The sequence below is a fragment of the Dasypus novemcinctus genome, chromosome 21 (assembly GCF_030445035.2).
Source record: "Dasypus novemcinctus isolate mDasNov1 chromosome 21, mDasNov1.1.hap2, whole genome shotgun sequence".
Lineage (NCBI taxonomy): Eukaryota > Metazoa > Chordata > Mammalia > Cingulata > Dasypodidae > Dasypus > Dasypus novemcinctus.
The window spans coordinates 35,162,548-35,183,786 of record NC_080693.1 but is presented as its reverse complement, the minus strand read 5'-3'; the positions used below and the strand labels follow the sequence as shown (position 1 = coordinate 35,183,786).

The 21,239-nt window shown below is 47.6% G+C and overlaps 2 protein-coding genes and 1 long non-coding RNA gene across 7 annotated transcripts in view; 1 reads left to right on the top strand and 2 right to left on the bottom strand.

Annotated features, from left to right (window-relative positions):
- PHF12 (PHD finger protein 12) overlaps positions 1-13,795 on the bottom strand; it is a 53,664-nt gene extending 39,869 nt beyond the window's left edge. The window contains exons 1-2 of one of the 3 annotated variants that reach the window (XM_058283151.2): positions 13,233-13,795; positions 12,406-12,587 (exon numbers count right to left, since the gene is read on the bottom strand). In XM_058283151.2, the coding sequence (XP_058139134.1) occupies positions 12,406-12,587; positions 13,233-13,298 (248 nt within the window). In that variant the 5' untranslated portion in view covers positions 13,299-13,795. Of the gene's footprint in view, positions 1-10,711; positions 10,989-12,405; positions 12,854-13,232 lie in introns of those variants that run through there. The other 2 variants (XM_071210463.1, XM_058283152.2) reach the window with 2 other exon arrangements.
- A 402-nt stretch (positions 13,796-14,197) lies between these two features.
- LOC131274840 (uncharacterized) lies at positions 14,198-21,103 on the top strand. The gene is made up of 3 exons (XR_009182162.2): positions 14,198-14,816; positions 16,688-16,764; positions 20,908-21,103. It is a non-coding gene; the product is annotated as an uncharacterized lncRNA (long non-coding RNA).
- Positions 14,894-21,239, bottom strand: part of SEZ6 (seizure related 6 homolog) — a 44,287-nt gene continuing 37,941 nt past the window's right edge. The window contains exons 10-17 of one of the 3 annotated variants that reach the window (XM_058283150.2): positions 20,937-21,133; positions 20,178-20,372; positions 19,579-19,770; positions 19,275-19,472; positions 18,957-18,995; positions 18,527-18,644; positions 18,328-18,430; positions 14,894-15,006 (exon numbers count right to left, since the gene is read on the bottom strand). In XM_058283150.2, coding sequence (XP_058139133.1) covers positions 14,983-15,006; positions 18,328-18,430; positions 18,527-18,644; positions 18,957-18,995; positions 19,275-19,472; positions 19,579-19,770; positions 20,178-20,372; positions 20,937-21,133 — 1,066 coding nt within the window. In that variant the 3' untranslated portion in view covers positions 14,894-14,982. Of the gene's footprint in view, positions 15,007-17,141; positions 18,169-18,327; positions 18,431-18,526; positions 18,645-18,956; positions 18,996-19,274; positions 19,473-19,578; positions 19,771-20,177; positions 20,373-20,936; positions 21,134-21,239 lie in introns of those variants that run through there. The other 2 variants (XM_004454336.4, XM_004454337.3) reach the window with 2 other exon arrangements.

Below are 21,239 nucleotides of genomic sequence, written 5' to 3'. Positions count from 1 at the left end.
GCTTCTTTTTTTTTTTTTTAATGTGAGGTCTTGCAACTGTCCATCTAGCTAAGAGACACTGACATTTTAAAACTTGAGCCCAAGGCAGTCTGAGAGACAAGAAAAGCTCACAACCAAATTAAAAGCTTTGGTGTATGTCTTAAGGCAAAATGAAGCAAGTGGATGAAAAAATATTCAAGAAAGAACACACCATTTTCTTTTCCCGGACTGACAAAATAGTCTACTTAATACAATAGTTAACAAGAACACTGCAAACACCCTATCTGTGTACTACCTCTATGCACAATATATAAGGGTCAATCGCATGAACTGGTAGGTCCCCTCATGCCAGAATCCAACATTCTTCAGAATCAGGAACTCCCTAGCTATAATATACGGCTCAGTTTCAGTGAGATAAATATCAGACTAAGAAAGATATCACTGATCCCCACCATCATCTGTATGCCGCCCTTTTCTTGGTGGGGAGAGGCGTTCAGCACGTCAACAATAGCACTGAGCAGTTGTGATTTTTAATTTCACAGTTCATGGGTCTCATCCATCCATCTGAGGTCCACTACCAGATAAAATCCTGCGATTATATTTAGGAAAATTGTGTAAGGCCAAATGCAAAAGACAATACATGCTTAAACAGGCCTCATCTCTCAGAGACTGGTCCTGCTGCCCTTGGGCAGCTAAGGAAATGTGTTGGTACTTGTCAAAACAGGGAGTGAAGGTTATCACCAAGAGTGCCACACTCATACCTCAGCTTTCCAGCAGCCATCTTGATATATAAAGGGGTCTATGAGCACAGAAAACAAGGCTTTTGTCAACGGAAACCAGCTCATGTCTTGGAAAAGCTAAGAGGTGCTGGGTAAAGTTTAATTTAAAAAATTAAATTATAACTTGTATTATCCAAATTTAATGGTATATGTTTTGAGGGAATAAAATTTAATGAATCTCAAATATTAGCAGAAACAGTAAGATCCCTCTGGATACTTCTGGGGGAATCAGCTTTTACCTTCAAGTACCACTACCTTTCAAAGGCAGGGAAGGTGGCCATATTGAAGGATGTTGGAGAAATGAAAACAAAGAAGGTCCCTGAACCTTCATCCATCCCTTATAGAACTTCATCCTAGCTATTGACTCAAATATAGCTAATGCTACAAAGTACATAAAGTACAAGGACTGCTGGTTTTCTCATGTACAGCCTCAGTGACAGTGTTAACAAGGAAGCCAATGAAATGCCAGGCCATTACAAATGCCCCATTGAGAAACTTAGCTAGTTGCATCACTTTTACAGGCATACAGTCCTTTCAAACTGGCTGACTATGCCCTCAAGTTTTACTGCCTTCTATGTAGAGTTGGCTGTGGCACCCTCCCAGAAAAGGACACCTGGAGAAAGGCATTATAAGGTGGTGCACGGAAAGAAGGAGGGTGGGAGGGTAGAGCACTAACAGTTATACCAGGTGTTTGCCTCTGCTAACTTCTCTGTAAGCCAAGCTCTGGTTACCACAAGGCCTGATTATCACTGGCCTGGGCATTTGGCTATCCTTGCAAACTCCTCCACGTTTTCCATTAGCTGCAAAATTTTTTTCAAACATTTTTTTAAAAAAGGGTTTTATTCATTCACCTCAGGATAGCTGCTGGAACGTACCTGGCTTTAGGAGAAGAGTCAACATTCTGGCTCAACAGTCACTTTCTAACACTACTAGGGAATGTTCCAAATGGAAGGCGCAACCAACAATCGCAACTCTGCATTCCAGAAGTGTCTTGGAGGTATGGAAACCTGGGTACTGTTCTGTGACCAAATTTAGTGTTCTATTATGAAAAAGGAAATAGCCAGGCCACACTCTGCAGACACAGCTCAGGGAATCCTGGCTATAGCTATTGGACCTAAAATTCTATAAAGGCTCAGGAGACAAAAATCACTTATAATATCTTTATTTGAAACTCAACTAAATCGAGTAGTTTTCTACTTTAGACCCTGCTGCTTTTCCCCAAGGATGGATTTCTACTTCATTTACGCTCCCATGATTGGGTCTTATAAAAAAGGGAAGGAGAGGAAATATTATATGGGTCCAAACAGTAAAAGCCTCATTCCTTCTTTTACCCCACAGCCTCCCCTAGTTCTACTCATAAACTTCAAAGCTCCCTGCCCTACATGACAAGTAATCTCCTGGGCACACTGTCAAATCATGCTGTCGTGGTTTAATGCCACAGCTAAGTGCTGACTTGGGCTTCCAAAGCCTTCCAGTTATACCCCCAACGACCTATTTAGGAGCTAAACACATTTCTCAGAGATAAAGAGCCACAACTTTACCTTGGGCCCACTTTCCTCTCAGGTGTCCCTAGCCAAAGTATGATCACCCTAAAGGCTCAAATGTGTACACACAAATGGTTAAATTTGAGGAAAGCCCTCCAAGAAATGCAACAAGCATACAAGCCTTGCCACAACTTAAATGAACTGCAGACACTTTTCTTAGAGTACATCTTATTTCAATACTGACGTATCAGAGCCTGTAGTCACAGATGTCTGATATCCTGGAATTAGGAGTTTCTTTTGGTATGATAGTTTGCTAAATTACGATGAGTATATTGAAGTGTCACCTATGCCAGGCAAAACCATGAAGACACAAAGGAGGACATAAAGCAAAATAAAAATGGTAAGTTTATCAAAAGGCCAAAGTTGGTGACAAAATTTTCCCTACTTTCAAAATGTTCTTTCAAAAATTGGCAAGTAAGATCAAAGAAAGTTAAATATAGCCAACCTATGCATATGACTATGAAAAGTTATAGGTTTAGACACACTCAAGAACTTAATGGAGAGGATGGAGCTCAGTGGCTGAGTGCCTGCTTTGCATATACGAGGTCCCAGGTTCAGTACCCAGAACCTCCTTAAAACTAAAATGAAAACAAACAAACCAAAAAACCTAATTAGAAATGTAGTTATTTGGAAAGGTATAAAATAAAGCCTACTCTTTAAAATGTATTCTGACCAATAATTGATGACAATCAATTGAAAGTTCACTGTAGAGTTTCCCTCTAATGTTTTCAAAGCTTCATTAGAATCAAGAATCAGCAGAACTTGCTGATCCAGGGAATCTGCTGGGTTCAGTGGATGTGGGAGTTAAAAACTTCATCACAGGAGCCCAGGACTGGTGGAAAGAGCAAGAATAGCTCTACCTTTCTCTAATACAGAGACTTACCTAAACCTACCCTCTCTAAATTTTTTGCACATTTCATTAGCTTCATTAGGTCTGAGTCTGTTCTCTGCACAAATGATATACAAGAAAAATAATATTCAACATTCCCCTGAGGATCACAGCTGAGTAAACCCCTGTCAGTGTGCTTTTGCTGCCACACATAGGTCTCCACTTGGAACTCAAACTTGCCAGTAATTCTGAGAGGTTCCCCCACCCCTGCCTGGCCTGGCAGTAAAGCAATATATTTGGGTTATTGTTAAATTCAAACTCCACTGAGATCTCTCTTGATCATTCAAGCTTATTCCAAAAAGAGCCTCATGCAGGGTCCAAATCAGTGGACAAGACTGAAGGTAGGTTCAGGTATGGAGTTTCTCCCCACCCTGCTGTTGTTATTCTATAAACCTTTTGTCCTTTTCAAGCCTGGGAAACATTTCCCAGGAGATAGTCTGTACAATTTGTCAGAAAACAAAAATTATGTCACATAGCTACTGACATATAGGAAAGCAAGCATAATTAGGGGGAAAGGAATGGTCATAACATATTTGTGTTAACAAAAGGTACCATCTACTTGGAACAACCTAGATATCATTTCTGTCGCCCAACCAGTTTTGTTTTTTCTTTTTAAGATTTACTTTAATTCTTTCCACCTGCTTGCTGTTGCCTTTGCTGTGTCTGTTGTATGGTTTTTTTAGGAGGCACCAGGAACCGAACCTGGGACCTCCCACGGGGAGAGAGACATCTAATTGCTTGAGCCACCTCTGCTCCCTGCTTTGTTGTGCCTCTCATTATGTTTTCCCCCCATGTGTCTCTTGTGTCATCTTGCTGCACCAGCCTGTTGCATCAGCTTGTCTTCTTTAGGAGGCTTTGGGAACCGAACCTGGACCTCCCATGTGGTAGATGGGAGCTCAATCACTCAAGCCACATTCGCTTCCCCAGTTTTATCTTTGTGCATCTCTCATTTGTTATACCAGTAGGTATTATACAGCAGCGAGCAGAGAAAATAGGTCAGGCTCTGGCTTTCATATAGTTTAGTGAGCATCTAGTACAACAAGGGCAAAGGAGAAGAAAGAGCAGCTTTGGATGAGCCAGTCAAGTTTTTCATTTCTTAGAAAATTTCATTGGTCTGCAAGATGTAGGGGAGATAAATTAAAAAATAAATAAATAACTTTAGGATTAAAGGATGAGGATTTTGACATGTAGAAATGGTAGGAAGAAAAAAGGAGTCACTTTCTCATTCTTCTTAACTGCTCTGAAGTCATGGGAAAAGCAATCAGCTAGTGACCTGTGCATGCATCCTGGGCATGGTGACAATTATGAATACCAAAGTTCCTTTCTGAAATTTGGTCTAGGACTTGCATTGAATACAATGTCCTCCTCTTTCAGGAAACTGGCAGGGGGACAGATATACTCCTCTGTTATGTCTCTCAGGAGGCTAGTATTATGCAGAGGTGCTCTTATAAGTGTCACTCATTGATACGCAATGCAGCTGGCCAGGTTGTACTCTCTGGGGCCTCTAAGTCAAAGAATACACTAGAGGTGGAAAAACAAATTCTGCACCCCCCTGCCCCCCTCCCCCCTCCCCCACTCTGGTGACTTAAAAACCCTGGTACCTTAAAAGAAGAAGCATTCCCAGGTGCTTGTGGTGTATTAACACAGTACGTGCCATGAGAATCATCTAACAGGGTGGCCAGCTTAACCATACATCTAAGGAATTGTTGTGTATGTGTCAGAGGTGGGATAAGAAAGTTCAGAGATGGATTTTAATACTCTTTACCCATAACCAAAATGCAAACAATATTCAGCTTCATCTATTCTCTATTGTCTGTTACTTACAGGAAGAAAGGTACCCCCACTTCTATTAAGTAGCAGGAAATCTGCACTTCTAGGGTAAAAATGGGAGCATCAAAGCAGACTTTCTTATCGTGAGCTATCTAATCTTCAGGCAAACATTATCTATACTCTGACCCCCTATTTGCTGCTATTTGGGCCTACATAAAGACACATACAAACAGGAGGGTTCACTACGGCATAGAACTTTCTATTTTTGTTGACCCGGGTTCAAAAGCCAGCTCGCAAACTGATCTGGAATTAGTTCCACAACATGCTATTACCAATCAAACTGAGGCAATTAAAATTTTCCAGGCAGCGGACTTGGCCCAGTGGTTAGGGTGTCCGTCTACCACATGGGAGGTCCATGGTTCCAAACCCCGGGCCTCCCTGACCTGTGTGGAGCTTGCCCATGCACAGCGCTGATGCGCGCAAGGAGTGCCCTGCTACTCAGGGGTGTCCCCCGCATAGGGGAGCCCCACGCGCAAGGAGTGCGCCCTGTAAAGAGAGCCGCCCAGCGCAAAAGAAAGTACAGCTTGCCCAAGAATGGCGCCGCACACATGGAGAGCTGACACAACAAAATGACGCAACAAAAAGGAACATAGATTGCTGTGTCGCTGAAAACAAAAGAAGCGAACAAAGAAGACGACGCAGCAAATAGACACAGAGAACAGACAACTGGGGTGGGGGGGAAAGGGAGAGAAATAAATAAATAAATAAATCTTTTAAAAATAATTTCCTTCTTAAATCAAGAGCCTCCAAATATGAAACATGGCCACACACATGTTTTCCTTTATGGCTAATGGGGTCCTGGTTGGGCAGCCTGCCTAATGTCAGGTGATAGTTTTGTTTTTTTTTAAATAATCCATCGGGGGTAACTTCCAGCCTTAGACTTTTTTGCTAGGAAGGGCCATGCAGAAAAGTTGAAATATTAACATACCAAATCACAGTGTTAGGATCTGTCCACTGAGATGACCATCCTAAGCAGAGCTCACAGAAACCATTTACTACTGTCATTACATTGATAATTCGGGCATAGACAGTAAACTGTGCTTAAATTAAAACAAAGATATGGGAGGTGAAAAGTCAATCCACAGAATAGGAAAAAAAATACTTGCAAATCAAGTATCTGATAAGGGACTTGTATTTAGAATATATGAAGAACTCTTACAATTTAATAATAATAACAAAAACAATAACAATGACCCAATTAAAAAATGGACAAAGGATCTGAATAGACATTTATCCAAAGATATATAAGTGGCCAATTAGCCCATGAAAAAATGCTCAAAATCACTAGCCATCAGGGAAATGCAAATCAAATCACAATGATACTCACTAGGATGGCTACATTAAAAAAGACAAAAACATGTGTTCTAAAGGATGTGTAGAAAAATTGGAACCCTCACATACATTGTTGGTGGGAACGTAAAATGGTATAACCACTTGGGAAAACAGTCTGACAATTTCTCAAAATGTTAAGCACAGAATTACTATATGACCCAGGAATTCCACTCCTAGGTACACATCCAAGAGGAAAGGAAAAAAAAAAAATATATATATATATATATATATAGCCACAAAAAAATTGCACACAAATGTTCATAACATTATTCACAATAGCAAAGGTCCATCAACTGATGAATGTATAAACAAAATGTCATATATCCATACAATGGAATATTATTCAGTCATAAAAAGGAAGTACTGACTCATGTTAGAACATGAATAAACTTGGAAAACATTATGCTAAGTGAAAAAGGCCAATCATAAAAAACAATATATTACATGATTCCATTTGTATGAAGTGTCCGGAATAGACAAATTTATACAGAAAGAAAGTAAATTAGTGGTTGCCTTGGGCTATGAGGAATGGGGGGAGGGGAAAAGGAATAGGGACGAATACTAAAAGATACAGGGTTTCGGGAAGTGGACTTGGCCCAGGGTGTCCATCTACACATGGGAGGTCCATGGTTCAAACCCCAGGCCTCCCTGACCCGTGTGCAGCTGGCCCATGCACAGGGCTGATGTGTGCAAGGAGTGCGGAGCCACGCAGGGGTGTCCCCTGTATAGGTGAGCCCCACGCGCAAGGAGTGCGCCCCGTGAGGAGAGCCGCCCAGCGCGAAAGAAAAGTGCAGCCTGCCCAGGAATGGTGCCGCACACACAGAGAGCTGACACAGCAAGATGATGCAACAAAAAGAGACACAGATTCCGGGTGCCATGGACAAGAATACAAGTGGACATAGGAGAATACACAGCGAATGGACACACAGAGCAGACAACTGGAGGGGGGGAGGGGAAAAATAAATAAAAATAAAATAGAATAAAATAAAATAAAATAGATATGGTGATGGTTGTACAACTATGTGAATACACTAAGAATCACTGAATTATATACTTTAAATATGTGAATTGAATGATTTAAGAATTACAGTTCAATAAAGCTGTTATCAAAAAAAAGGGAGGTGGTAACATTACACCTCTTTGAATAATTTTATACATCAGTTGTACTTTCACCCAGGGGGGTTAATAAAAATCAGTGTGCTCCATTCAACACACAATAGTGACTACCTGAATCCCTTTTCAGTTCAAATTAGACAATTTATTAGACATTTTGCTGATGTGGTTCAAAAAAACACAAATTCTCTTGGAGACATACCTGACCAGGAATTTAAAAGAAATCCAACATGACACTGTAGATCCCCCCAGGGCCCACTGGATGGAACGTGAGAGAGTCTGGGCTATGATGTGGACCATTGACTATGGGGTGCAGTGATTCTCAGAGATGAACTTACCAGGTGCAATGGATGTATCACGATGATGGGAGAGAGTGTTGCTGTGGGGGGAGTGGGGGGCGGGGGCGGTGGGGTTGAATGGGACCTCATATATTTTTTTTAATGTAATTTAAAAAAATAATAATAAATAAATATTAAAAAAATAAATTAAAATAAAATAAAATAAAATAAAAAATATTATTGCATTTCAAAAAAAAAAAAAGAAATCCAACATGAACTTCCATCTCCAAATTCAAATGAAAGCAGTACCTAAATATGTCTTTAACATATTTATGTTTGTAAAACATTGGCCTAATATATTAGTGGACCTCATTTCTAAAGTATTTTGAGAGCCTTAAGGAACAGTAGGAGATTGAGAGGTTAAAACTGTATCCTATGCTTCACTGAGTATGGTAATTGTTGTTTTTTTTTTTTGACAGGCCCAAGATAAAAAACTTTTCACCACAGTATCACGATGTACTGACGTACTTGCCTTAAGTTACATAACCGTCATCTTTCAGGAGTATTACCTCCTCTTCTACTTTTAATATTTCTGATGCTTCCTTTCTCAACTCAAGCCATGTGGATCACAAATATTTTGTGAGTAAACAATTCATACCAAATGTAATTCTTCTATTTTTAAACAGCTATTATCCTATATCTTTGTACTTAAAGCACTCATCTCCCAAGAATTAGACCCGATCCTCACATCAAGTTTAAGAAGCAGACATCTGAACTTGAGTTACAGTTGAATGTTATTGGACCCTCCATGTTTGGGTATCATTTTTTAACACTAATATGACACAGCAAATGCAAAAATAATTGGGCAAATAAAATAAGCATAAAAATCACAAACCCAATTAAATTTGTTTATTTTTTAATCATTTTACTATTCAGGGGGTAGGGTGAATGGAGGGAGTCCAGATGTTGTTAACCTCCAGTTCTTCAGTGTCAGGGTCAGAAACAAGATTCACAAGATAATGTTAAAATAAATAATATTTTAATCCATCATCTGCCTGGTATTATTCTAATGGTACCAAACAGCTCTAAACAACAAAATCAGAAAAATTACATCCTCAAAAGTTCATAGCAGCAAAGATTTTCTGCAAGGCAGTTTTCTACTCTATGTGTGAAACCTTTCTTGTTATGACTCACTGAAAATTAAATATGCAAAACTCCAAGCAGAGCTTAGTTCTGCCTATGCACACAGGCTTTTTTACTCTCATTCTTCGAAAACCTCATTTTGGATCTTGCTGCCAACACCAGAAAGAGGAAAGCCGGCCAACAATTCCAAATATAACATGCGGAGGCAAATGCTACAGAAATCTGTCTGACGGGAAGCAACCATGCTGAGGTCTGCTGAGGTAGATGCATTTCTCAATCAGACCATTTTGGACCCTCGGTCTACTTGGAGCAAAACACCATGAGAAAGCAACCAGAGGAAACCATCAGTTTCCAGTCAGCTTCACTTCTAATACCCTGTGGTATTTACTTTATCAATGAGAACAATCCTGTATTTCGAAAAGAAACATAAGTCAACAGCAACTAAACATCCACCAGTTATTCTAATTTTTTACTTCATTTTAGGGACCAAGTCCTTGGAGACCATTCTTTTCAGAAAGCTCAACTTATGAAATGACAATTATGATGGAGGTCACGTTCACCGTTCACCGGAGAACACTCAAAAAACCAAAAATCAGAGAACACTCAAAAACTTATCTCTTTCCAAATTCTCCAGGGGCAGGTTTAGTAATCTCTACTACCACTCTGAATAATTTATAAGCCAGTTAATCTTGGATAAAATAATTAAACTATCATTTAAATTTGAAAACATCAGCTCTCAGGTTTAGTTCTTCAGTAAGGTCACAGTACCAAACATAGGACAATTCAGTCCCTTACCCAGAGGATCACTACAGAAAACTCAGAAATAATGGTCCAGTCTAATTGGGAAGAGATCACTGATACTCATACAGATAATTAGCCTGAGAAAAGACAGTTCACTTAAAACAGCTTACCTGACCAGTCATCTCCTCTAGTAATTTATCTTAGAAAAATTCCATATGGTTTATGGCTATGTCACTAAGCCCAGGAGGCAAAGTGCCTACAATCACTTCTCTAACATTTTACTAGATCCTGTTCACTGGAAGGTAGGCTGGCAAGGCTCACTAGAGACTGAAAAAGGCCTTGTCTCAATGGAACTTTGAATAGAAACCCACAGCAGCACTGCAACTATGACCTACAGCATTTATAAAACTCCAACTTCACTCTTGTATAATCTAGGGAAATAAGGGAAATTATCATTACTATGCTACATTCAGTTCTGCCATCTTCAAAGACAAATTAGAGATGGGCAATAAGTCCTACCTCATTTAATAGAATTCTCAAATTTCTGACTACCAGTTCCCATTCATTTTCTAAAAAAAAAAAAAAAAATGGTATTCAATGAAATGTACAGTCTGTGCAAGTCTGAATTGCACCAGCAGCTATAGTGGAAACTGTTAATTGTTACAACTTGACAAAACTTAGACACAACTAATTAAAAGATTCAGATGTTAGCATTAATTAAAGATTCAGATGTCAGGGTTTAGTGTATAAAAGCCAAATCTCAGGCAAAACCAACAGTACACTTTTTCCATGACTAAGGTTTCTAAGAAACAATTTCAGCTTTATTAAACAAATGAGACAAAAGATAATACAGGGCTTATCACATTCTCAGACTAAACACCGGAGTTACCATTCTTGTTTAACACCAACTTCAAATTCTCTAGTAAAACATTAACCCACGCTTTAAATCAAGTCTACAACTCAGTTTGTAAGTATCAAAAAAGCATACAAAAAAAATGTAAGGAACTGGGAATAAGTGGTAAGCAACACAATGTATCCAGGCACGAATCTTCCCTGCATTCAAGAACAGCACAGGAAACTTACCACAAATATTTTCTCCAGGTAGATTACACCTTATAGAAAGTAAAGGCTAAAAGTCATAGACCCTTCTTGATGGTATTAGTCACTTCACAATAAAAATTTTAAAGCCAGCAGCAAAGCTTCCTTTAGGATTATCACTCCCTGCAACGTTACAAGCCAAGATAGGCACTCTCCTGAGCAAAGGTATCTTGGGAATGGTAACGGGCTGCTTTCTGCGTAACTTCTGACCACAGGTTTAATTTGCCCAGTATCAGTCATCTGTCCATTAAGTGTTCAAAACCTGCAATTAGTACAAACATACAGTAGGTACAATTTCACAAACCAAGAGACAGAATGTGAACGGAACTGCGGGGCGAGCTTAAAGGAAACCTAGCTTTAAATTTTTTTAAACAGGGGGCTAAAAAAGGCAACACCAAAAAAAGGGTGGGAACAAACACAACACCCCATTCTCCTTCCCGCTCTCTCTCCAGCCACTCTCCTCTCAGAAACTCCTGCCTCAGTCAACTGTTGCTGAACAACAAAAAAATACACAGCCGAGGTAGACGCAATCTGGGCTCCCAGCGCAGATGTAGGATTTTTGTGGAGCGCAGAAGTGATTTCTCCCGGCAGAAGCTGAAGTTTAAACTCTTCTTTGCCGGATTGTTCTAGGCTAAGCTGCTGAGCAGACTAAGCAGCTAGCGATCAACCCAGGTCCCTCCCTCTCCGGTCTCTCCCCTCCTCTCTCGTTCAGTTATTAAAAAAAAAAAAAAAAAAAAAAAAAGCCCACGGCTTTCTAGTTCTCCACTCCTTAAAAATGCCTTCCTGGAGCCGCCACATACAATCCTGCCCCAGCAGCAAAGAATTTTGCGGGGAAGGGCTCCCGGATCCAGAGTGGAGAAATGAAATCGCCGCCCAAGGGCAATTTTAATTGTCTAACCCGACCCGATTTCCTAAGAGGCAGCGCAGGGAGAGAGGCAGCGCAGGGAGGGAGGCAGCTCCGAGAGGCAATAGTGGCAGGCGGAGGCAGAGAAAAGAGACCAAGGCGTGGAGATCCCAGCCTCGGCCCCGAGAGCTCTGCAGAAAGGGCTCCGGAGTTACCCCCACCGTTTCCCGGGAGACGCCTGCAAATCATATATGTAGCCAAAATGGCGCTGAGAATAAAAATATAATTTAAAGGCAGGTCGCCATATTGTAAACAGAGAGGCAGAGGAGAGGCGGACTCGAGAGACACCCTCCATGATTTCCTCTACAGCCACAAGCGCCAAGTCGCCCGCGTCTGGATCAGGGAAGCTCCGCGGCCCGAGAGCTCCGCGCACCCAGCCCGAGGAAAGCGGAGCCTGGCAGGAGCCCCAAGGGCGGCGGGCGCGCGGGCAGGCCAGCGGCACAGGGCTCGGAGCTCCTCCCCTTCCTCTCCAGCCACCACCGGCCAAACCGGGCCGGCTCTGTCCCGGTTCCCCAGTGACTTCCAATCCCGGATGGGGCTTTTCGCACTCCTCCCAACCCAAAGCTCTGGGTCCGGACCCACCACTGCTCCACCCCCCCGAAACGGACAGATCCGGAGAGACACCTGGGGGCGGGGAGGCGCTCGCCCCAGCGGTGGCAGAAAGTCAACTAGCGGCTGCAAGCACCCGTTATTTCGGCAGGCAGGGGCAGGCCGGGTGAAGGAATGTGCCAAGGAGGGTCCGCCAAGGGCCTCCAGAGGGGTCCCCAGACCTTACCAACATTGGAGGTGGAAGGCGGCCGGGCAGTGGTCGCAGCACAGGAGATCCCCGCCTTCCTTGCAGCTATCGCAGCTGTCGTGGTTGGTAGCCCTGCCGCTTCTCCGCGGCTCCTTCTCAGGCTTGCGACTCCGCTTTTCCGTCTCGTCGGTCTTAGGGGGAGCCAGCAGAGCTTGGATTTGCTGCACACACATACAAACGGCATGTGTGCACACTTGGAGCTCCCGGACGGTCCGTCGCCCCCCCGGCGCAGCTTCTCCGTAACTCACCCCTCTCCCCCCTTTTGTCCTTCTTCCTCCCATCCAGGCTGTTCCCTGAGCCTTTCAGCCCTGGAACTGGGGAGAGCCCACCCTAACCGCGTTCCCGCAGCACAACAACGAGAACAGCTTCTTCCAAATGGGGAGGATCGGGGTAGGGGGATGGGGAGAGGGTGCGCGGTTCCCTTCTCACCACTTCCTTGTATGGACAGTGGGGGACTCCAAAGCCCGACTCGGGAGAGGCCCGAAGCTTGGTACCCGGACGTGCTGGGGGAAGCACAAAGGGGCCGACAAGAAGGGGGTGGGGAGGCCCGCCGGTGCAAGGATATGGAGTGGGCTGGCGCCTCGGGAGAGCGAATCGAGGGCGGCGGGTAGGTGAAACTGCAGCAAACGTCCTCGGGAGCTCAGCTCGGCCCCCCGAATTGCAAAGATGGGAGGGGAAAGCTGGGTGAGGAAGGATACCCCTCCCCCGGCCCTCTGGCGCTGTGAGCTCAGGACCGGCTTTGTGGGGCGGAGGGCGGTGGTTCCCTCCCGGCGCTGGGGGAAGGGGATGAGAAGGGCCACTCTTACCTCCATCAGCCCCCCCGACGTGTCCAAGTCGTACACGATCGTCTTGGTCTCCATTTTCTCCCACATTCATCCACCTCCCGAGCTGGGCGCTCTCTGCTCCGGCCCCCCCAACCCCAGAGGGAGGGGGGAAGCGGGGGGAGGGGACGCTCCTGACCCTGGCCCCCCTTCTTTTTTCCCAGCACAGGTCCGGGCTTCCTCTCCCTGGCTCCCCCCCCACCCCCCGGCCCCCAGTCCCCGGGACGGCAGCGTCCTCCCCACGGGCCGTGAGGGGGGAGCGGCCCCTCAGCCCCTGCCCGGCGGCTGGCTGCACGGTGGGTCCCGGCTCCGGGGGTCAGACCTCGGCGGGGCCTAGTCCCACAGGCTAAAGCCGGCGCTGGTGACCGCTGGTCCGGCCGGGAAGGCTGGCAGGCGCTGCCATCCCGGGGTAGGGGGGATCGGAGGGGGGGTGAGAGGTTAGGTGAGGTTGTAGTACGTGAGGTGACTGGGGGGAGGGTGATGGGGGGTGGTCCCCGGGCTCCGCCTCTCGCCGCTGCCGCCGTCTGCGTCCCGGCTGCCGCGCACTTGGCGCAAACTTACCGCGAGCGCCCGCAAAGCCACCCGCGCAGGCGCCCCGGGATCGCCGCTCGCCGCGCGCAACCGCAGTGACAGCCGGCGGCCGGGCTCCCGCGCAGCCGCGGTGAAGGGGTACCCCCCAGCGCGCAGCCGCGCTGGCATTCGTCTGGCGCTCTGAAGCCCCGCCTCTCTGCCCTGCGCCAGCGTACTGAGGTAAAAGGGCGGGACCTGAGGTCTCGCGCAGGCGCCTGGAGGGGACTCATAAAGGTCATAGCGCAGCCGCAGGAAACTGGGGGAAACTCTTCACCCATTGGTGTTTGTGTATGGATCAAGAGTACTCTGTTCCCGCGCAGGCGTGTTGGGGGTACTCCTCTCCCACCCCGCAATACAATCGCCTCCCGCGCAGGCGTATTATTATCTCCCGGTCCTCGCAAAAATGCGTCTCCTTTCGCCATTTTGGTAGTGGGATATAGGCTACCGTGCCATTGGCGTCCTTAGGCAGTAACAGGAAGGAGTGAGGTGTGGTGTTGACTTGAGATAGTAGGCTATCGGTGACAGTACACTTAGGGACGTTGTAGTGGACTGTTTGATTCCAGTGTTAGGTGTGGCTGGACCAAGCTGCCATATTGGTAAAGAAGGGAAAAAAGCCATTGCGACGAAAACGACGCTTTTGGTGTCCGGTTGAATGGCTTGCGGTACCCACTTCCCTCCCGCTCTAGACAGTTAATTTTTGCCCAAGCATTTCTGCCTTGCGTGGTGATGGCACCATGAAGAGCTCTGCCTGGCCGTTACCACCCACTCTTGACCGCTGTCTCTGAGATCTGCTCAAAACGACGCCAAAAGCCCAACGACGACAATGCCTAGCTACCTACCTACAACGGACTTCAACTCCCAGGTTGCAATGCGCAAGAAGGGGAGGGGGGAGCGTGCCAAAGGACGAAAGGGAGTGCATTGCGCCCTGGGTGCAAGGATCGCGATGAATCTGATGGATTGTGGGGGTCGTAGTTCCGTCTGCGTGCGATGCACTGTACGGTAAGATGGACTCAGAGAAGAGTGATTTCTCTGCCGGAAAGGGATCCTTAAGAGAGCTGCCGTGCTGCATGCTGGGTTTTGTAGTCCAAGGTTCTCACCTCGAATTTTAGGTTGGGCTGGGCTTCAAGCTCCCGCTCCCGGGCGCTGGCCTCTCTTGGCGTCACGGTCAGAGATGGTCAGTTATTTCTGACTGTGGATAAAGTCGTGGAAAAGGGAACTGCGTTATTGTGCCTGACAGCGGGCGTTTAGTTGGCATTGTTGCCGGGTAACTGTGCCTTTCCCACCTTTGATGTTGAGGCGCATTTAAATTCCTCGGAGTCTTAAAAACTGGAAAGGGTTCGGGACCACCTGATTTAATCCCTTTATTTCCAGATACCCAGAGGGCAGTAGTGATTTGCCTAAGTTACATAGTGATTTTATGGCAGACCTAGGAACCAAACATTTCTTGATTCCCAAGCAAGGATACTGTCCACTGCGTCATGTTAACTTCCTTTGAGGATTGTTGCTGTTCTTTCTTTTGGGACTTGGGAGGGTGAGTTAGATAGGATGGGGATGTCAGTGTGTGGAGTCTTCAGTTTCAGTTTTTCTGACTTTTTTGATGATCTTTTTTGTTCCTGGGAAGGGTGATAAGGTCATGGTGGTGGTGCGATATCATGTAGATCAACTGCTCTTTGCCCTTTACCAGGGCACAGAGACCTCATTGTCTATGGGTCAGAGATGTAGCCCTGAGAGAGGGGAGGGCTGAGCCAGTTTTCTTATATGGGAGTGGGGAGGCCCCATCTCTTCTGGGGCTGTACTTCATGCCACAGGAGTTCAGAGTGGGGACCTCATGTGTCCTCTCTCATTGGCTTCCTTGAGCATGAATGTGTATGCTGCGGGCCAAGGCTGGACAAATATCCCCATCTCAGGAGGCACTGGGGACCATAGGGAAGGGCCTCACTGTGCTGCTGTGTCAGCCTGAAGGCATTATGCGGCAGATAAGTAAGCCATTGGCTTGTACCCAAAGATGAAGGCTTTACTTTAATCAACACCATCAGTTGTAGCTGAGAATAGGTACAGCAGGTGGGCTAATGAGGGAAATATGACTAGGCTTTATTGATAAGTGTCAGGGGAGCTAATCACTCCATACGTCTTCCTCTTGGAACTGAGAGGATGGTATCAGTCCAGCGGTGGCAAGAATTGGTGCTACCTTGGAGAGCTCTAGACCTGGATGTTGAAAGGGGATGGAAGAGAGCAAGCAGGTGGGATACAGATGCCTTCGGCAGTAACCTCTTTTGGCTAACCTGGGCATCCTCGAAGGTGGGCTGGGAGGGACCAAACCTGGCAAACTTAAGTAGATCCAGCTTAGGTCCTGCTTTCTGGAGTCCACGTGGAGGGCTTTTGCCTAACTTGGGAGCAAGTCCCTTCATTCTCCTGGCTTCTGATAGTCTAAATGTGCCCTGAGGCCAAGCCAGACTAGGGTCTTATGCCCAGGAGCTCAATCTCTGGTTCCTACTCCAATTTCCCAAGCCTTGTTTGCCTAGAAAGAAAGGAGGGATGCATCAAGCTTCCTCAGCCTTGTCAATAATACAGTGGTACTGAGAGGGGGTTGGGGGTGTGCAGCCTGTTGTTTTGGACCAGCAGAGAGGAGGAAATGAGGCATTGTAGTGGATGGTCAGTTAGGTTCTTGGGCTGCCACACCTCTGGGGCGCCAGCCACTAGGGGCCTCTCATTTCGCCTGTCATCTTTATTATTGGTGTTTGTGTTTAGTTTGTTTATTATTGTATGTCTTTATTTATTTATCTATTTTATTTTTGCCTGTCATATTTTGCACTGACCTTTTGGGACAGTGGTCCTTGCAACCCCTGCATTGTAACTGCTTTTTTTTTTAGGATATACTTAGGATTGAACCCAGGACCTTGTACATGGGAAACAGGCACTCAAGCCACTGAACCACACCCTCTCCTCTGTAAGTGCTTTTTTTTAATTAAAAAATTTTTTTCTTTTGAGGTACCAGGGCTAGGGATTGAACCTGGGACCTCATACGTGGGAAGCCAGCACTCAACCACTGAGCCACACTGGCTGCCCTGAGTTGGTTGGTTTGTCTGCTTGTTGTCTGCTTTTGTTTTTTTTTTAGGAGGCACTGGGGAGCGAACCTGGGACCTCCCATGTGGGAAGCAGGCACTCAATCGCTTGAGCCACATCTGCTCCCCTGTAACTGCTTTTTGATAAAATCTGGGGATGATTGATTGATGGGTCCAGCATGCCTCCTGGTCCTGAAGTCCACGTCCCATTTATCTCCCACCTCCCTTCCCTCCAAGAAAGTACCATCTACTTGGCCATTGCTTGATTTTTTCAAAAACACCATTTTAATAAGGAAACAACAGAAATAAAGACTGTTCTCTGGCTGGAGCCCAGACCCCATACATTACAAGCACAAAGTGGCCTGTAGCCAGCACCTGGGCCTCTACCTGGAGCTCTCTAAACCCCTGTTCCATCCCAAATTCCTGGGTCTTTGGACCTCTGCTGTTTCCCGTAATAAGCCTGCTCACTCACCTAATCCGAAAACACAGTGGCCAGGAAGAGAGGCTGGCAAGTGGCTGAGGTTGGAGTAGGGAGGGTGTTTGTAACAGCAATTGACATCAGAGGAAAGTCTCCCCTCTCCTCAGGGTTTGGGGCTGCCCAGGGAGCAGTGGGGTGTACTGCCTTGGGGTGGAACCTGAGTGCCCAGGGAAGCCCAACATGAGCTTGAGCCATTTAGAATCTCTTAGAATTATAGCCTCCACTGGGGAGAGACAGGAGACAGAATCTCCAGAGGTCTCTGGACCTCAGAGAAGAACCAGAGGTCTCTCCCGAGGGGCTGGTGTGGTCATGCCAGGACTGCCCAGAGGGCACCCTTGAGAGAGAAATTTTGCCCACTGGTGATGGCCCTGTGAGGAGCAGCCTGGCTCAACTCTTACCACTCTCAAGTTAACTGTGCCGCAGGGCCCTACATGCCAGAGCTGGATGGTGGTCATGTGGAGAGAGATATTCCTGCTCTGCCTGTGGATGCCAGGCTAGAGGTCCAGGCATGAGGGAGGGTCAGGAGAATGCTGATTCTTGATGCCTGTGCCCCAGCTGAGTTCTGCCCATAGAAGATGCCTGCTGACTTGAACCCAGATTATAGGCCCTGGTGGGCATTGCACGCAGGGAAGGGCACAGCTTTTTGGGGAATTGATGGTGTCTCTTCCCAGGTGGTATATACAGGAGGTGGAGGGGCAGCAGGAAGTCAGGAGTCCTGCCGGGCTGTGACACAGGGCTGAGCCGGCTTTCCCAAGCTGCCCCCACCTAGATGGAGACTTCATATTCTCTCATCTCCTGCAAAGGAAAGAGACTGCTGGGAGTTGGAAACTTGTATACGGGTTGCCAGGCCATAACCCACCTTCCCAAGGAAAAGAGAGTGAGAGAGCTTGGCAGTACCTCAAGGGTACCTGCCCGAGGGAGCAGAGAACTGAGTCCTGGATAGGGTGCCAAGGCTGGCATGGGTACTTACTCCAGTCTCGTAAGTTGGATTGTCAAATGCTGACTCCACGGTGATGCGGTCATAGGGGCGGGAACGTGTCCGGGGTAGTTGCAGGGGGCTTTTCCCCTGAAGCCTATGGGGGAAGAGAAGCCTATGCATCAGGAGTACTGGGCAGAGCTGGATCCAGCAGCCCCCAGGTCTGCAGGGCAGGAAGGGAAGTAAGACTCACCTGGAGAAGTAGAGGTACACACCTCCCACCAACAGCACCATCACTACCAGCGGCAAGAAGATGGCCACTGCAATGTGGGCAGCATCCAGGGTGCTGGAGGCAGCAGGTGCCTTGGCAACTGAAGGCACAGAGGGTGAGATTTAGGCACAGGTCTCTGTCACCTGGAGCCCACATCCCCTCACCCCTGTCCAGGGGCATCTGGCCACCAGCTCCCTCTGTGCCAGCCCACCTCACCTCAGGGCCCTCAGGCTCCTGCCAGTTATCCTGAACCTAGTCTGGCCTGGCAGAGAAGGAGCTCTTTGCCCTGCTAGGCTCAAACCTCTCCTTTTCTACCCACCCTCCTTGGAGAACCTGGGAATTCTCATAGCCTGGAAGCTATGAGAACCACTGGCAGGGAGACCACTTCCTGGCCCTAAGGGTAGGGGCTCACCGTCCAGGCTGCGGCTGCTGTAGAACCCATCCAGAGAGGCTGGAACAAGAGGGGAGGGCCAAGGGCAGTGGGTGAGCCCACTGGGCCAAACCACTAAGGCAGAGTGTAGGTGGTGGACTGATCTTGGGGAGGATTTGTCCAAGGAGAGCCCCACCCAGACTTTGTCCTGGTGATGCCAGGTCAGAAGGATCTGGCAGAAACTGGGGAGAGACCAAGTATAACAGGAAGACGGCATGGGCAGGGGGTTCTGACATTGGGCATCTTTGCCAGAGTAGCCCCTTGGGCCAGGTAGGGGTTGTGGGGTAGCAGCACACTCACCAGCCCTACAGATGGGTGGGGAGTCACTCCAGTGCGAGGGATGCCCGGGCACACACTTGATGCTGGCCTGGCCCTTCAGTACATAGCCAGGGGCACAGGAGAAGTGGACAGTGGCCCCTGCTGGGTGGAGCCGCTTCTCAGGACTGCGGGCACCATTCTCAGGGGCACTCAGGCCATGGCATGGCTTAAGCTGTTCCACTGCAAAGCAGGCAGAGCTCAGTGAGGGTGCCAGGCTCCTAGCCTCCAGGGGCAGCATCTTCTCTCTCCTTCCAGCAGCTTCCCCTGCTATCCCTCTGAGACTTACAGAGACATTTGGGGGCACGGTCACTCCACTTGGGGCTGCTGGCCTGGCGGTCATGGCAGGTGATGATGGCGCTGCCCGTCAGCACGAAACCCTGGTCGCAGATATATTGTACAGTAGCCCCCACAGGAAACTTGTTGCTGGAAATGAGGCGTCGGCTGTGTTCCACATCCCCAGGGTCATGGCAGGAAGTCACTGTGGCATGGCAGGTGATGGAGGGAAGTAGCTCCAGGAGAACTCAGCAAAAGTCAGTCCACCTGGCTATGTTCCAGGCCTGCCAACATCTTCATGCCATATGGCTCTACCTCTTACTTATCTTTCCCTACCATTTTGCTGGTGTATCCCCTCATGTGTCCCCCATTCCCACCCACCAGTGTCCACAATGATTAGGCATTTCCAGGAACAGTACTTGGCATACTTGGCTGATAACCCCATGGAAAGGTATTATCCCCATTTTTACAGAAGACTGCCCTGAGGCCATGAGAGATGAAAGAACTTTGAAGATACCAGCTAATAATAACAGCTGGAGTCTCATTCAGAATCCAGGAGAGAGGCTTTTAGGTTGTGTTGGGCATGGGAGCGTGGGGAACAGGTACACTCACCCCTCTGGCAGGAGGGCAGGTCCTCACTCCAGGTTAGGTCCCACTGGCACATGAGGACACTGGACCCCACCACCTGGTAGCCAGGGTAGCACTGGTAAGTGACCACCGTGCCGTGCACCAGCTCAGGCTGCGATGGGTTCTTCCAGCCATTGGGGATCTCAGGCAGCTCTGGACACGTGTCATTGCGGGGCACCTCTAGGGGTACAGGCGCAGCAAGATACAGGCCCTCAGCCAGAGACAAAGCAACTGTGTGCCAGCCCACCTCACCCAAGGCCATTCAGACTCCTGCCAGTTTATCCTGAGTCTATCCTGGCCTGGGCAGGTTCAGTGATTCCTTCCTCCATACTCAAGGGCCGCTCCTTGCCTGTCCCTGGCATCCCTCTGTGTCCTAGCCTCCAGGATTATCATCTAGGCTTTGGCCTTACTTCCAAAAGCATCTGGGCAAGTTCCTCAGTCTAGAGAGATGGTGCTAGGTAGGATAGGATGTCACTTCTTTGGTTCCTGATTTTTGTTATGAAGTTCTTTCTGTTGTCTAACTCAAGTCCCTCTTGCTGTAACAGATTACTCCCTTTCTCTTATCGGGCCCTCAGGGAAGATGGAGAACTAGGCCAGCTTTCTTCAGGTGATACCTGAGGCTTTTCCAGAGTTCCCTTGTCAGATTAGAGCACTCTCTGGTCTCTCTCACTTTCAATGGTTTGGGGTCTGCATGCTGGCCTCCCTTCTCCCCCAGGTGGCAGAGTGGGGCAGGGGCAAGCTTACCAAAGAAGTGAATGACAAAGCCCTGTTGGTAGCCCAGCACTGAGGCCCCAGGATCGGACTGGAACTGGATGGTGACGTCAGCCATAGAGGTGAAGAGCTTGAAGTGGCCACGGGGCCCTGAGTACTGGCCCAGGACCCGGGCCGTCAGGTCATCCCCATCATAGAAGGTAAGTACATCCCCTGGGCCAATGCGCAGCCTGCGGAGGAGGACTGTCAGGGCAGGGCAGGCCTGGGGGACCCAGGGTGGGCTAGGCAAGACTGTCCCCAGGCCTCCTGTGGCCCCCGTGCCTCAGGAGTGGGCTA